Below are 15,505 nucleotides of genomic sequence, written 5' to 3' on the forward strand. Positions count from 1 at the left end.
TACGGGGCATATACCCTGAGAAAACCATAATTCAAAAAGAGTCATGGGGGCTTCCCTGGTGGCGCAGTGGTTGAGAGTCCGCCTGCCGATGCAGGGGACACGGGTTCATGCCCCGGTCCGGGAAGATCCCACATGCCGCGGAGCAGTTGGGCCCATGAGCCATGGCCGCTGAGCCTGCGTGTCCAGAGCCTGTGCTCCGCAACGGGAGAGGCCACAACAGTGAGAGGCCCACGTACCGCAAAAAAACTAAAAACTAAACGTAGCTGACTTTATTTCTCAAATGGAAAGTCAGACTTTCTAAGAAAGGCAAGTACAGACACCAGTTTGCCTAGCAGAGAAATAAAATTGATACAACTCAAAAGGACAAATGAAACATGCTCGAGAACTGGTGGAGTGCTTACCTCACACTGTTGGAGATGGTGACTCAGGCTGTCGATGGCATCTGTTTCATCGACATGCTCCTTGTTGTTCAGAATAAGATGGGTATTGCCAACCCAGGCTCTTAGATCTTGAAGTTTGCCTTCTAGCTGTTCATACTGATTTAAAACTCTAGTCTAAGAAATAAATGGCAAATTAGATAATAAAATTCTCCAAGCCTACCGAGAGTTTGTGAGCCTTTGTGAATAAAAACAAGAAGCTACCTTTTTTACTTCTGCAGCATTCTGGAGGTGGAGTAGTCTGGAACCCCAGGTGTCACTCACAGAGCTGAGGGACTTTTGAAGATTCTTGGCATCTTTTTCTAGAGCCTTCAACAGTTGAGCTGGGACTTCCTGAGGCTGGCTGATGATAATCTGATTCACACATTCCAGTTCCTGACTCACCACCGTGGACAGATCCTTTAGCTCCCTGTCTACCACCTGAAGGCATACAGTGGAGTTACCTCCAAAATCAAGACTAGAAATCTTGCTGTCTAGGAATCAGCTGTGAACACATTTTTCTGTCACCTCAAGCCTACCCAGGCTTTAGGGTTTATAAAATGTTTTTATAGACATTCACTAGTTTATTTGGTGCTCACAATAATTCTTGAAGTAGGCAGAGTAGATATTATTATCCTGGGTTTACAGTAGAGATGCCTCAGTGCTTAAAAATGTGAATTTGTTTTCCCCTGAGGTCGCCCACCTGGTAAGCAAGAGAGCCAAGACTTGGATTCAGGTTTTCTGACTCAGTGCAATGCTCCTTGCACTACAACTTGCTGCCTCTCCAAGAACAGAGCAGAAGTATATGTTATTTTGTATATGTGTCATTATGCTTTAAATAATGTTATGCAATATAAGTCAATCAAAGGACAAGTCTTCCACTCCAAAGCCCAAGGGAACAGAACCAATGCATATAAAAATATCCCAAGCCAGCTTTCCCACTCAGCTACTCCTCAGTAGAGAAGCCAGAAACCAGCTGTGGAAGAGCTTGGTAGTTGTTCTGGGCATCATCCTCATTTCCCCTTCAGCCCCCCTGCCCAAGGCCATACTCTAGATACTGAGAGAACTGGTAAACCTCTACAATCTCTGTCCTCATCGTGACTCCAATCCTGTGACAACTCTCAGCCTCCAATTTCAAAGAGCTATTCCTCCTCCCACTCAAGGCTGTCTAAGTCTATGTCTTTCCATGTCCTCAGGGACCTCATTCCACCAGTCAGCACTTCCTCTCTCCTCTAACTTCAAATTCTCCTTTTCTATTGGTTCTTTCTACTCAGCCTAAAAATTCACTCAAAACGTTCCTCTTTTAGTCCATCTCCTCTAGCTAGTGTTCTACCTCTCTTCCCTTGCCTGCACTATCAAGCTTCTGCAAAGAATGACATACATTAATTGTCCACACCTTCCAACCTCCCGTTTATTCTCAATGCAACCTAGTTTATATCCCATGACTCCACTGTAACTGTTCTTATCAAGGTCCCCAGCAACTCTCAGGCACTAAACCCCCTTTTAGTCCTCACTGTACTCAGTCTCCCTACTGCATTTAACACTGCCGACTACTCCTCCCTTGAGTCTCTTCTGCTTTGGCTTTTGTGAGACTAGTACTCCCTGGTGTTCTTCATAGATCTCTAGTTACACTTTTCCAATCTATTTTTTGTCCATTAAATGGTAGTGTTTTTGAACACGTTTTTCTTCCTGAATAGTCTTTATTTTCTCCACGCCGATGGGCCTGGAGGAAGTCTCTGGGAACCTACCTTGGCCTGACACAGCAGATCCTGTAGCTCTGCCAGATTTAGCTCTAGAGGTTGAATTTGTTTGGTCCTCATTTCAATGTCTCGTAATAGAGACAGATAGGATACCAACTTCTCATCATGTTCTAGGCAGAGCTGCCGGTTAAATACATTCTGTGGAGCCAAAAAGAAAACTCACTCAAATCTGACATACTCCTTTAAGTCTGCTTTTTAAGCAGGCAGGGTCTTAGAATAGAATAGAAATTTTTACTACACATTGGGTGGAATGAAATAAAATATGTTATTTTGTCTAAATTGTCTCAAATCAATAGACAAAAAAGTGATTTTATTATATTTCCTCAGGGAGCAGAAGCTCTAAATTATCAATCTATAAGCATCATTTTAGCAAAACTTTCAAAACCTATTCTGACTTCAGGTACCATAGCCTCAGTATTTTAAATTAGCTTCAATGTTAGTGTCTAACTTAGAACCCTTGCAAATTTCAGAAAGACATTCAGAGCCACTGCCTAATTTTCCAACAACTATGTTACAGATGATGATGAACTAAGTTATATCTTAGAGAATCATCTAGTGCCCTGAAGTGTATGTATGTATACAATTATACACATGAAAACTCAGTATCTTGTCAAGAGTCTTAGCATGAAATTAGCTATAACAGATACACACACACACACACACACACACCATTGGGTAACTTACTTTGGTAGCCCTGAAGGGCTCCGGGTTCACACTCGTTCCCCCCGGTGCAGTCATGAAGGGGGTTTGTTCACTGCCAGGCTCTGAGCTCTTTCTGAGTTTCTCCTGTGGTGTTTTCTCATCCATCTTCATTGTGGGGTATGATATTAGGGGTACCATCTCTTCTTCACGGCTTTCTGGAATAGGACTAATGGTGGCATCCTCTTGTCCTGTACTCTCTTTTCGAGATACATCTTTGGACAGTTTCTCTGGGAGAAGAGACACTGAAACTCTGGGAACTCCCTGAGTCACTATGCCTTCAAAGGACCCTGCTTCTGCACCAGTAACTATAGGGACTGACAGTTTTAGAAATTTCTCCCCTGTTATTTCCTGAGTTGTTACTATTTTAGATTCAAGAATTCCGCAACGTTCACCATCACTTTTGTTGTCCTGAGGACGAAGGTCCTTTCTGTCTGCGAATTCCAAATAACTGACATCTTTGGAGCCTACTCTAATTTCTTCCAATTTAACAGTGCTTGTTGAGTCAAAAGGTACTTCTTGGTATGATTTTTCTTTACTTTCGTTAGATGAGAAAGTCAGATCTTTGGTTTCCCTAATCTTAAAAGTAACACAAGAATCTTGACGATAACTGGTCTCCTGTCTGGTGGTTCCTCGGAAAGACTTCTCTGTTGTGAAAATTGGGGATGTGTCTGCAACTTGGGCTTCTCCAACTGGTTCCTGGTAGCACAATCCTTCAGGTTGTGGGGTCAAAGAAGAGAGTATTTCACTCTGGGTCCCAACAGTAACTTCTTGAGATAAATTTTCTTCTGGTTTTAAAGTCAAGCAGAGGCTTAAATTTTTCACATCGCCTTCACTGACCTGATTAGAGTTGAAGAATGTTAAAGCATCTTGATTTCTTACAGAAATTCCTTTGGGTATCATTTGGGAAGAAGAATCTTCAGCTTCACCAACAACAGAAAATCCCAGCTCCCCATCAGTTTCTTTCCCTTTTTCACTTATAGTTATTTCCACAGGTTGACTCTCTGTATTAGAGTCATGGTCATCTCTAATGGCAGTTTCCTGATTCAGCTTTTCTTCTGAAAGAACTGCTGGTTTGCGTGTTTTGACACTTTCTTCTACAGTCATCTCCCTCTTTCCTCTCTTACCTTTCTCCCTGGTTTTCATTGGTTTCTGCATAACCTGCTGACTAGGCAATTTGCCCGGAGTTTCACAATTTGATTCTTGTACTTCTGAAATAATTTCTCCTTGGTTTTCCCTTATTTCTTTAGAATCTAGACCTGATATAAACTGTTTCATTTGAGAAATAATTTCTGTCTGTGCCATTGTTTTTTCTTGCTCTTCATTTGTATTTTTTTCCATGGTATTATAAGCCACCTCTTTGGGGTTCAAATCACAAATTTCTGAGTGAGGGTGTGTCACTGAACTTTGGCCCAATGATTTACCTTTACCATCACTAGAAATTATGACACTGAAAGATTCTTTAGCACCTCGAGAAGATCTCCTAACCTGACCCTTGCATTCCAATTCCTTTAATGAAATTTCCCTGCTCTTTTTTGCCTGCTCCCCATTAGAAACTCTCACTTTAACCTTTTTCTGTGCAGACTGGTTTTCAATTTGAAATAATTTCTCACTTTCTCCTTTACCACAACTCATTTCAGCAGTCTGACTGCAAGCAATTAACATTTCCTTTCTTAGAAATTCTTTCTTTAGTTCACATACTTCACTTCCATCTTGCTTTTCACTCTGAGCCTGGTGATCACAGGACTCGAAGGTATCTACTTGGATTATAGTTGCCAGTTCAGGGCTAATAAGTCTTTTCTCAATAGCTTCCTTTAAAGTCACTCTCTGATCATTAAATATGTCAATAATTCCTCCATCTAAAACCTGACGGGATGCAATAATTCGGACCATGCTTTCATCCACTAATTTCTGTTCCAAAGCTGATGCCAATGTCAATCTTTTCCCCGTGGCAGTGTCTATAATTCCTCCAGCATTTGCCTGAGCTTCCAGAACCTTCAGTGTAGCTGCAAAATCTACTTTTCCAAGCTGAATTGCTTGAGACAATGTAAGTACTTTGTCACTTGCTCCATCTTTAATGTCTGAGAAGGGGATTACTTCTAGATACCTCTGTCCAGATTCAATATCAATCTTACACTTTTTTACTAATTCTGCATAGGGAACAAGTCTGTAATTCTCAGGATCTATAATCCCATTCATCATTCCTGAAGACAACATTTCTTTATTAGTTAAGAGTCCTTCTTTTTCAGCTTCTGCCAAGGTCAATCTCTGGCCAGAAATGAGATCTATAAAGCTTCCAGCCAAGGCCTGAATTTCTTGGATTTCTCTCTTCAAGTCCGGGGTAACAAGATCTAATTTTATGGCTTCAGAGAGGGAAACAGTTTCCTTTGTTTCAGGATGAGAGAACTGATGGAGGCTTAAGCTCTCAACTTTTTTGAGTTGCTCGGCTAAATCTTCATCAATAATGCCATGTTTAAAGGCACTATCAACAGAAAGTCTCATCCCAGATATATGGTGAATGATACCTCCATCTACCACCTGCTTTGTCAACAACTGCATGGCCTCATCCCTCTCCAAAAGCCCTCTGTCAATGGACTGCACAACTGTTAAAGGGGCTTTGCTGTCAGGGTCCATAATTCCAGTTGTTTCCAATTGTAAGCTAATTAATCTCTCTCTAACTGCTTTTTCAGCATCTCTGCCTTTAGAAGCTTTCTCCAGATTTATAAGCTCTGTCTGGTCAGCACTGTCCACCAAGCCAAGATTTGAGGCCAAAGTTACTGAAACCTTTTTGCCTCGTTTCAGGTCAACAATTCCACCAGTCACCACCTGCCCCTCTAAAATTCTGGTGGCTGTTTGTGTGTCAAGAAGTCCAATGGCAACTGCTTCCTTCACAGAGCAGAGTGTGTGGGTACGAGGGTCTAAGACACCACTTATAGCTCTGTCTGCCATGAGGACATTGTGTAACAATTTCTCATCCATTAGACCTTCATCAATGACTTCTTCAGTTTTCAAAGACTCGCAGGTCTGAGAGTCAAAGAAGCCCCGAAACATGTTCAGCTTTCCCAAAAGTTTCACAGCAGTGTGACTAGGCACAAGGCCTCGGGCTATTGCTTCATTTAGTAAGAGTTTTTGACCTGTCTGTTCATGAAAGATACCGCCCTCTAGTAATTGTGTAGATAATATATTTAAGGTAGCTTCTTCAAGCAACTCTGAAGGATGACTGCATGACAGGGAAGTTTCACTGCCATTAGCTTCCTTGTCTGTCTTTTCTAACAACATCATACCACCACCTGCCATGCTGTGTCCTTCTGGACTTTGTTTATGGTCATCCCTACCCAAACAAGTCTTATTTAATGCTTTCTTTCTGCCCAGATGAATATTCTTATCCTTTTCAGACTTTAGTTCCGATTCTAAAACTAGAGCTTTCTCTACCTGAAATTGTGACTTTCTGCTTTGGGGTTTTATGAGAGGTCTGCCAGTTTCACCTAGAGTATATTCAGTTTCAAGTGTGTCTGCTTGTTCTTTCTGACACATAAAGGAAGTCTTTCTGAGAGTCTGCCATTCTTCCTTTGGTGATTCAACAGGAAAAGGATCTTTGTCCTCCACCAAAGTCACATCTTCTGCTTCCTCAGGAGGTACCATAAGGAGAAATCCTTTGTTGACATTTTCTCTGGTAGACACTTCTATTTGGTCTTCCTTTTTGGTGTCTAACAACTGCCTTTTAAACTCTGACTTGACTTTATCTACGACCTTCAAAGTATCAACATTTGGATTTCCCACTTTTTGTTGCCCTACAAACAGGTCCCTTTTGGTGTTCTCTTCTGTTTCTACAATGGTCTTTTTGCCTTTTGCTTCAGTGCAATTTGCCTGATCAGGATCTTCTTTGTTCTGAGAAGAAAACTGGAACTCATGTGGCCTCACAGTCAGCCCATCACAGAAAGTTTCTGTGATTTTCACATTCACCGATTCTTGTAATTTCTCAGGAGCATCTAGTCTCTGGTGCCCACTTCCAAACACTTCTGGAGGACCTGCTTGATCACCTCTTGCTGTTAGTGCCTCTATCAGCTCATTGTCCAACAGGAGCAGCCTCTGTCCATCCCGCACATTAATATAGCTGTGAGTCATCAGATGAAACAGCAGCTTCTCGTTATGGCTCGCCATGCCCTCAGTTTGGCCCTTGCTACACAGCACACCTGCCGCTCCAGGATTCGTGTTCAATTTGCTTCGTTCTAAAGAGTCTGCTAATTGCATGTGGGGCATCACATCAGGGATACAAACTGACTTCAAGTTATTGGCAAGATCTTTGTCTAACATACCATTCTCTACTGCTTTTTTCCAGGACCAAATCTCTGTGGTTGCTGGTAGAAATAGGGCTTTAATATGCTGTCGGCCACTAAGGATTTTATGGGCTAGTTCAGTAGACACAATACCTTGTTCCAGGGCATCTGTAATTGGGAGAATCTCTCCGGACTCGGGCCATAGCAACCCCATGAATGACCAAAGGGACTCCAGAATCACAAGTGCAATCTTAGCAGCTATTAGATCATTGCTCACTGCTTCATCTACTGTCAGCCTACGCCCAGTGACAGTGTCTATGATGCCTCCTGTCTGAAGCTGCCTTATGAGAAGAGCACAGGCCATATCTTGGTCAATCAAATTATGTCTCACAGCCTCTCCCACTGTAAGTCTGTGTCCTGTTCTTGGATCTACTATGCCTCCAGCAAAAAGCTGAGCTTCCAGCACCCGGACAGTGACCTGCCTATCTATTAGCCCTTCCTGAACTGCACGGAAAATGCTAACCTTCCGGCCTGATTTCAAGCTCACCATTCCCCCTGCCAATTGCTTGACAGGCAGCAATTTCAACCCTGATTCCTGGTAGACAATACATCTCCTCATCAGATCCAGTAAACCGATTTTCTCAGCTGTGTTTGGGTCTATCAAGTTCTTGGATGATCTCAGGTGAGACTCTAACACTGAGTAAAGCCAGGCAGAAATGAGGCCTTGGTGAAAAGCCTCCTCTAGGTTAATACAGTTCTCATCAGGGGGGAGACTGAAACCTCCAGTTGCCAGGTGAGCTTCTAAGATTTTCAGTCCAACTTTCTCATTGATTATTTTCTTTTCAATTGCTTCCACCACAGAAAGAGGGCCTTTGTTCTCAGTAAGCCTGCTGATTAAGGACAGGGCATCCTCTAGTTCCTGGAGCTGCTGGTACATCTGGGGATTAATGAGGTTTCTGGCTAGGCCCTCCTCCAAAGACAGCTTTTCACTGGTCTCAGGGGCAATGAGGCCAGACATGATAACCTGGGATTCCAGGAGCACAAGGCCTGTGTCTTGGTCAATGAGGCCCTTTTGCATGGCTCTGAAGATGGGAAATATCTCCACTGTGCCTAGGTCAATCACCCCAGCAACTGCTCTGCAGCCCTACAAGAGAAAATGAAAAAGAACACTGAATCAGAGAAGCACAATTGTTGAAAAGAATCATTCAAAGAACTACAGTGTATCAAATTCTGACCACAAGAAAAACCCAGCCTGGATGAGCCCCAACCTGTAGGAAACATTCTGAAGCCTGGCAGTGTTAATGCTAAAAAAGAATTTTTCTAAACTACAGAATGTTTAACATGGCCAGAAGTTCACAGATTACTCAAGGGATGGCAGCATTAAGCATATCTGAGTGACAAGCTCTACAAAGTAGCAAGCAGTGAAAGTGAGGGGACAGCTATTTGTAAGACTAAATCACCACAAAGGCTCCTACAGACACATACCAGCTCCCCCAAAGTGAGAATTCAACCCCATACAACAACTTCTCAGTGTTGCAATCCACGCAGAAGACTCTTGAAGTAGGACCTCCCTGCCGATGAGTTCAGCGCGATGGGTCCACAGGATTCGAAGAGAGACTTAAGCAGCCCAGCAACAGCTGTGCAGCTCAGTAAATGGCCCTGTGTATATTACTCAGGCAGCTGTTTAGCAACTGGAGCGGTCATACTCTTGGTGGCCAGTGCTAGCGTGTCCCATGGCAATGGCTCTGAGTTAAATTAGCTCTAGGAATTGGAAGTAGCAAGTCAAGGAAGGAGCAGACTAGGGACTCTTGACTCTGGAACCACTAATAACTTTTCTTCTAGTCCAGGCTAGAATGGGTAGTACAATCATCATGATGACAGCTACTACTTGTTGGACACTTAATATATTTATTAAGCACTGACACCCCCACAACAATCCTATGAAAGCAATTAATTTTTAGTTTGCAGATAAGAAACTGAGGTACAGAGAGATTAGGTAACTTGTCCAAGGTCACAAAATGAATGAGTTCCAGAATCAAACCAAGATCTCACTCTAAATCTCAAGCTATTAGATTTATTGATCTTCCCCAGTCAGATCCGGAAGAGCAGGAAGGATAAGCACAGTAGAGCTGCATCTTACACAGGAGTTGGGTACTAACGACAGAGAATAAGGCAAGCCTTAACACACTGTCAAAATTACCCTCACAAAAAAGCCTGAAAACAGCTTCTGAAGAATTCCTATTTTGAAGCCTTTCATCGCAATATGATGTTATTCAGAAATTAAATCTTTTCAGCGTTCTACCACTTAGAACACTTCATCACTTTTATTAATCTCCAACTTTCTACTTCTTCTTGTTAGTGTGCATTAGCTTCGTCTTCTATACATGCTTTTATCTATCCCTCTTTAGTCAGTGTTACTTTTTGATCCTTATTTAACTCAACTTATTCATGGAGGATCTTATTGACGTTAACTGCCAATCACTTCCTTGCCTCCTATATAATGCATTTCATTTCTGTCTCAGGGAGACGTAAGCTCCGTAAGAGCAGGTACTTTGCCCAGTGGGTGTCCAGGACTCGTACCAGCAGTTAAAGAAACATTTGATGAATAAACAAATAAGCTGATAAATAGTAAGGAAATCCTTAAAATCATTAACCTATTTCCCCCAGATTTTAAAAACATGCCCTGAGGATTTCAAGCTTGATTAGTTGCACACTATCGGAGATGCAGAACAGACAGCAAATGAGGAAGCAGATCTGGGTCGCATCTTCATCTCACTGTATTTGTTCAAATAATGGAATAACTGAGAATTCTCCACACTATTTAAAATATTATGTGTTATTCTTCATCCTCCCTCTGTTTTCTGACCCAGAATGTAGAGTTTAACGTGTATAGGGTAAACGTATGCTATGTGAACCTACAAGTTAGCTAGTCTTTATAGATTGAAGGAAAAATCCCACTGGCATGTGACTCTCTGAAATATGTGAAAAATTCCTTTTACAAAATCCACGTAAAGACTATGCAGAAGCAGACAATATGACAAAGGAAAAGATTCTTTGGGGAAACCTCTAATTTCTTCTGTGAGTTCACAGAGTCTCAGAAATGCTGGTATTGAAAAAAGGCCTGGAGTCTAGCCAAAGAGAAAAGACTGTTCTTTCTAACACCCTCGTAATTGGAGGAGAGGCAGGAATCACTGTATCGGGAAATACTCCGGAGAAATTCATTTCAGCCCCACCAAACATGGGCATTCTGACCTAAACAAGCAGAAAAAGACAGAGGGAGAAGAGGAAAGAAAACATAAAAGGCTTCTACTTACCAGGGTTGCAGGGTGTGCCTTGGGCAGATAAGAGAGAGAGCCTTACGGAGCAGCTCAGCCGTATCGCACACACAGTGTAAGCTTGGTGTTAGCGTCCAGCATGCGACTGTTTGTTTTTTTGCAAAAAAGAACCCCAAACAGGTCGTCCTCTTTTCCCTTTGTGCATTTGTGCTTAAACTCCAAAGGGTTAGTGAAACTTGTAAGCAAGGATGTCAGTTAATCAGAACAATACTTCACATGAAACACACAAACGGTAACAGGGGACACATCATGCTCAATGTAGTGGTGCTCAGCAGCTTGACTTTCTTTCTCTCCTTCTCCCCTTTTTTAACCTTTCAAAATGAGAACTGAATGTTCTCAGCAAGCAATTGTTAAAACTCTTCACGTACTCCCATATATGGTGAAGCGATGAGCCATTAGAAGTGGGCTACCTCACACAGAGCATGTTAAACCAGCACGTTCTTTTTGGAAATCTGCTCTCAAATAAATCACAGCTGGTTCTGCATTGTGGTCTTTACAACTCTAGCTCCCGTTGCACAAATTTCATGACCAGAGTCAAAGCATGTTTTGTATGAATATCATTTTGAGCAACATCTAGACCAAATCCGATTGCCACAGGAGCTTCACTTCCGGCTGCCCCAAGGAATTCGGCCATTGCTTCACAACATAGGAAACAAGCAGGCAAACACACATATATATCCCAGAGACACATGTATATAATATGGTAAGTTTACATATACACACACGTATCCAGGAAGAACTGAGGACAACCAGCAGGAACTTAACAACTTCCATATGGTCCAGGAAATGAACATGAGAGGGAACTGGTAAAGATGTCACATGATGGGGCGACAATGGGTAAGGGGAACCAGTGTCTCAGTCAGTGCAGCTAATCCACCAGTTTCTTTTGGAAATTAACATTTCTCATTTATGTAGTAGACAGGGAAAAAAGTATGGGGGGAAGAGGTTCACAGCCTTTACTTCCCAATATTCAGAACTCTTGGCTATCAACTTTTGAGTGACAATGCCACAGAGTAACCTTATTGCCTTCTGATCAGACATAATATAGCATTTAGGTTCTCCTTGACTGTGGTCTGCCACAGAATGGAAGATCACACAACAGTGAACCAGGTCTAACGGGTTAGCCGTAAGCACCTTCTAGTGATTTTTGACTGACCAACACATCGTGGAACCCCAGTAAAGAAACACGAGACACATGGCTGCTACAGTGAGGTTAAAAATTAAGTCACACTCGTCATGGAAAGCTAGTGATCATGACTCCCAATCAGCAAAGCTGCCTGCATACCGTTCAAAAGGTACCCTTCCAACATTTGGAGAGAAAACGAAAAGTACCTTTTGTTCTGTCTGCTGGGCCAGCTGGCTCTGAAGCTGCTGAAGCTGGTTTGCTGAACCATCACAAAGGTCATGGTAAGCCTTATTCAGGGCATTCAATTGCTCAGATATCTGTTCCTTCTCTTTTTCTGAGAGCCTGGAATATGAAGCATGAAAGCTCTTTCAGAGAAAAACCTTTCCCCAAACTCTTCTCTATTGCTTCAAACTGACTTTGCCACCTTGGATAGTATTCTCCTTCATCACTGTTCATGATGGATCATCCGGTCACTCTTCCATACTCATTGAACACTTTGGCATCCAGCTCACAGCTTTCCTGTCCATCTCAAACCAAGTCATGATTGTTGGTTATGTCAATGCTCACGTCACCAATTATCTAACACCCGGTGCTTGTAGTCCTGCGACCTTCTCAATCCAAATGCGCGCCACACCACTTCAGCCCCATCCACACATGGCAAACTTGGAGGCTACCATCATCTAAAATTATTCCACTTCTGAAATTTTATTTTACTTTTTTAAGGATTTATGCCAGGAATTTATTTACAAACATATCTAGGATGCTGAGTTCAAGAGTTTGATCCTTTTTCCAAAGAGACTGCACATCTTAAAATGCTCCTCTTCGTATCTGTCTCACGGATTATTTTTTAAGCAGTTGGTGTCTTACTATATAGAAAGGTGCAGCAAGTCAAACCCAAAGTACAAAGTCATCATAGCTAGTAACCGCCATTTGTTTTCCACTGAAAATGGTAAATTCTTCCCTGGACCCTCCTCACAGTGGCTCCTATGAGATCACAGAGGTGGTGAACCTCTGGATGCTTTGTCCCAACACAGCGCTGTCAGACGCTCTGCGAAAGGTGCAGAAACTGAAGGCGGAAGAAATGGCAGCAGCACACCAAGCACTCCTTTCCTCAAGACCTTGTTCCCCTGTGTGCAAGGATCGTCCACTTCTGAAATTTTAAACTTCAAAAATCTACTATCGGATTGTAACTTCTGATTATAATCCTACCTGGCTAGTTTTCCTTCTTTACTCCTACAGCTCTTCTCTTTTAAAAACAAAACCTCTTAAAGAGACAAAGGAGAAGGATAAAATATACTCTCACTTACTCATTACCCAACTATCCAACCTTACCAAATTTTATTGTAGTATTTTACCAAATTTTCTTCAGATCCTTTTCTTAGACGTAAGACATTACTGATAGAATTAAAGTCCCATGTGTATCTGTCACCAACCCTGTTCCTATCCCTCTCTCCCCAGAAGTTATCACTATCTTGAATTCCTTTTCTCATTCTACGTGGTGTTTCTGAGACTGAATCCTGAGATTCATCTTACAAGCATCCATCAGCTTACTGAGATTTCCCAAACCTTCCTTGACTCCTCCACCTCTCTTAATCCATCAGTCCTCTCCATTTTCTTCAGTTTCTTCTCTTTGGAGTCCAGACCCACAGGCCACCATCTCAATTAGTCCCTATTATCTTTGCACTCTCTCCTCGCTAACAAGACTCCAGTCCCAGATCAACCAAATTCCTGGACTTCTCTGTTCCCCCATGCAGCCTAAGTCTGTCTAGTGGGGGGATTCCAAAACCACGTGTCAACAGAAGAGGTCTTCCTGGTTTCTAACCTCTACTGGACTTCCGTGCTTCCTGACAATCCTCTTGGAGGCTCCCACTCTAACTTGCAGCAAACAACCTCTCTCCCTATTTCAAAGACAAAATACAGACCACTGGGCACTAATTCTCTCACTTTCTGACTTCACTTCTGACATATTTATCTGTATCCATACCTTTCCTAATCTCCTTTTCCTCAGACCTCAGAGGAAAAGGTGTCTCAACTCCTGTTTAAGGTTGTATTTTCTAACCATGGATAAATTTTATCCTCTCCTACATCCTTTGCAACCCCTCTCCTATGACTTCAATTTCTCTCTCCCTTTCGGTCCTTGAGACTCAGTCCATAAACACAGTTAAGTCTCCCCGATCTTTTAATAAAACAAAACCTTTTCTTGAACATAAATTCTGCTCTAAGTACTTGCTGTATTATTTCTCTCCTTTCCCATGGCCAAGCTCCTTGGAAGAGTAGTCTAATTTCATTATCACTACCTTCCACGCCTCATGTGCTCCCCATTACTCTAAATCAGACATCATCCCCCAGCTTTTCACCAGAGTCACCAAAAGCTTCCAACTCGCCAAATTTAATAGCCATGTCTCAGTTTTAACTTTTCTTGACTTTTGACCACTTCCTTCTTTTTGGAGCCCTGTTCTCTCTTGGGTTCTAAGGTATCACTCATAATTTCCTCTTACTTCTCTAAGGCTTCCTTTATAGGCCGAGAAGCCCTTGAACCCTTGTAAGCTAATCCAGTCATGGTTTCTTCTATGCTGACGACTAAAATCTCTGTCACTTCAAACATCTCTCATTAATTCTAAATTTACACATAAAGCTGCCCACTGGACACCTTTAGTGGAACTACATAAGGCATAAATAATGTATCAGGTACTTCCAAATACATACTGGAAGTTTACCCTCTGATGTCCGGTGGGTTCTTCACATTCATAATGTCTGAAACTATAGCTGCCTCCTTCTTCCTCAACCCATACTTTCTCCTGTATTCTCTGTCTTGGTTAGCAGCATCACCAATTCAAAGATTTTTGAATCTTTGTCCCCTCTCCATCTCTCGTCGTTTCTTGCCTATATTATCAGAACAGCCACTTAACTGGTCTCTCAGGCCTCTACTCTTGTCCCATGTCTATCCATTCTCTATAAAACTGTTCTAGAAACCTTTATCAACGAAGTCCAATCATGTTTAAAATCTTTCCCCATAGCCAGCAGGTAGAATGCATACTCCTCAGGATGAACTACAAGGCTCTTCCTAATCTGGCTCTTGCCACCCTGAAGTCTCCAGCCCAAATCCTGATCATGACCTGAAGTTTTTAGTCAGGTAGATCCAGTTCCCCCAGATGTGCTGTAATCTCTCATTTAATACTCACTTATGACCATGCTTGGCCAAGAAGATCTGTGAAGTTTTAATGGCCTCAGAGACTTGTTCCCTCTTGGTTGTTAGCTCCTCTGCCAGAACCTATGCAGTAGAAGAAAAAAGTTTCAGAACCCAAGATATTAAAGAACCAAAAATCATTTGAAATAACTTAAAATAAAATCCTAGGGGAAAAATTAGCTTAGGTAAGATGATTATTACCACTATATACAGTGATCTAGAAAGCAGAAGTACAAATAAGATGACATCTTAAGTTTCTTTAAGTCCTGGAAGTTAACACTTATTGAGATCATAATCGTTCCTGGCGGCCCATATGTGACATATTATTCCACTTAATGAGTAATCACATATTATGCTACCCAGGAAGTGACAGATGGACCTTCTACTCACCTGCTGTTCTAAAATAGCTTTTTCAATGTCTGTTGATTCTTTGGTCTGGGATGAGGTAGCTTTGCTTTGTGTATTCTTTGCTAGGGTAGACACCCAGCCCAAAAGTTCTTTAACCTTCTCCACATGTTCCTGTTTTTCTTCTTCTACCACTTTCTAGAAGAGGAAATAGAAAATCAGTATCTTGGTCAATGTCTTACTACACCGGCCTGATTCATAGCTAAATACATTATATCTAGGTTAGCACTTTTCTAAAAAAGCATGCTGTTTTAACATGTGATGGGCAGTCAATAATTATTTACTGATTTTAAAGAGCAC

General features: G+C 42.0%; 1 protein-coding gene across 9 annotated transcripts in view; it reads right to left on the bottom strand.

Annotated features, from left to right (window-relative positions):
* Positions 1-15,505, bottom strand: part of MACF1 (microtubule actin crosslinking factor 1) — a 327,256-nt gene that overhangs the window by 121,918 nt on the left and 189,833 nt on the right. For 5 of the 9 annotated variants that reach the window (XM_049695358.1, XM_049695322.1, XM_049695320.1 and 2 more), the window contains exons 33-39: positions 15,191-15,343; positions 14,796-14,884; positions 11,820-11,955; positions 2,861-8,296; positions 2,165-2,314; positions 642-857; positions 402-554 (exon numbers count right to left, since the gene is read on the bottom strand). In XM_049695358.1, coding sequence (XP_049551315.1) covers positions 402-554; positions 642-857; positions 2,165-2,314; positions 2,861-8,296; positions 11,820-11,955; positions 14,796-14,884; positions 15,191-15,343 — 6,333 coding nt within the window. The remainder of the gene's footprint in view (positions 1-401; positions 555-641; positions 858-2,164; positions 2,315-2,860; positions 8,297-11,819; positions 11,956-14,795; positions 14,885-15,190; positions 15,344-15,505) is intronic. The other 4 variants (XM_049695337.1, XM_049695359.1, XM_049695342.1 and 1 more) reach the window with 1 other exon arrangement.

The sequence above is a fragment of the Orcinus orca genome, chromosome 1, assembly GCF_937001465.1.
Source record: "Orcinus orca chromosome 1, mOrcOrc1.1, whole genome shotgun sequence".
NCBI lineage: Eukaryota > Metazoa > Chordata > Mammalia > Artiodactyla > Delphinidae > Orcinus > Orcinus orca.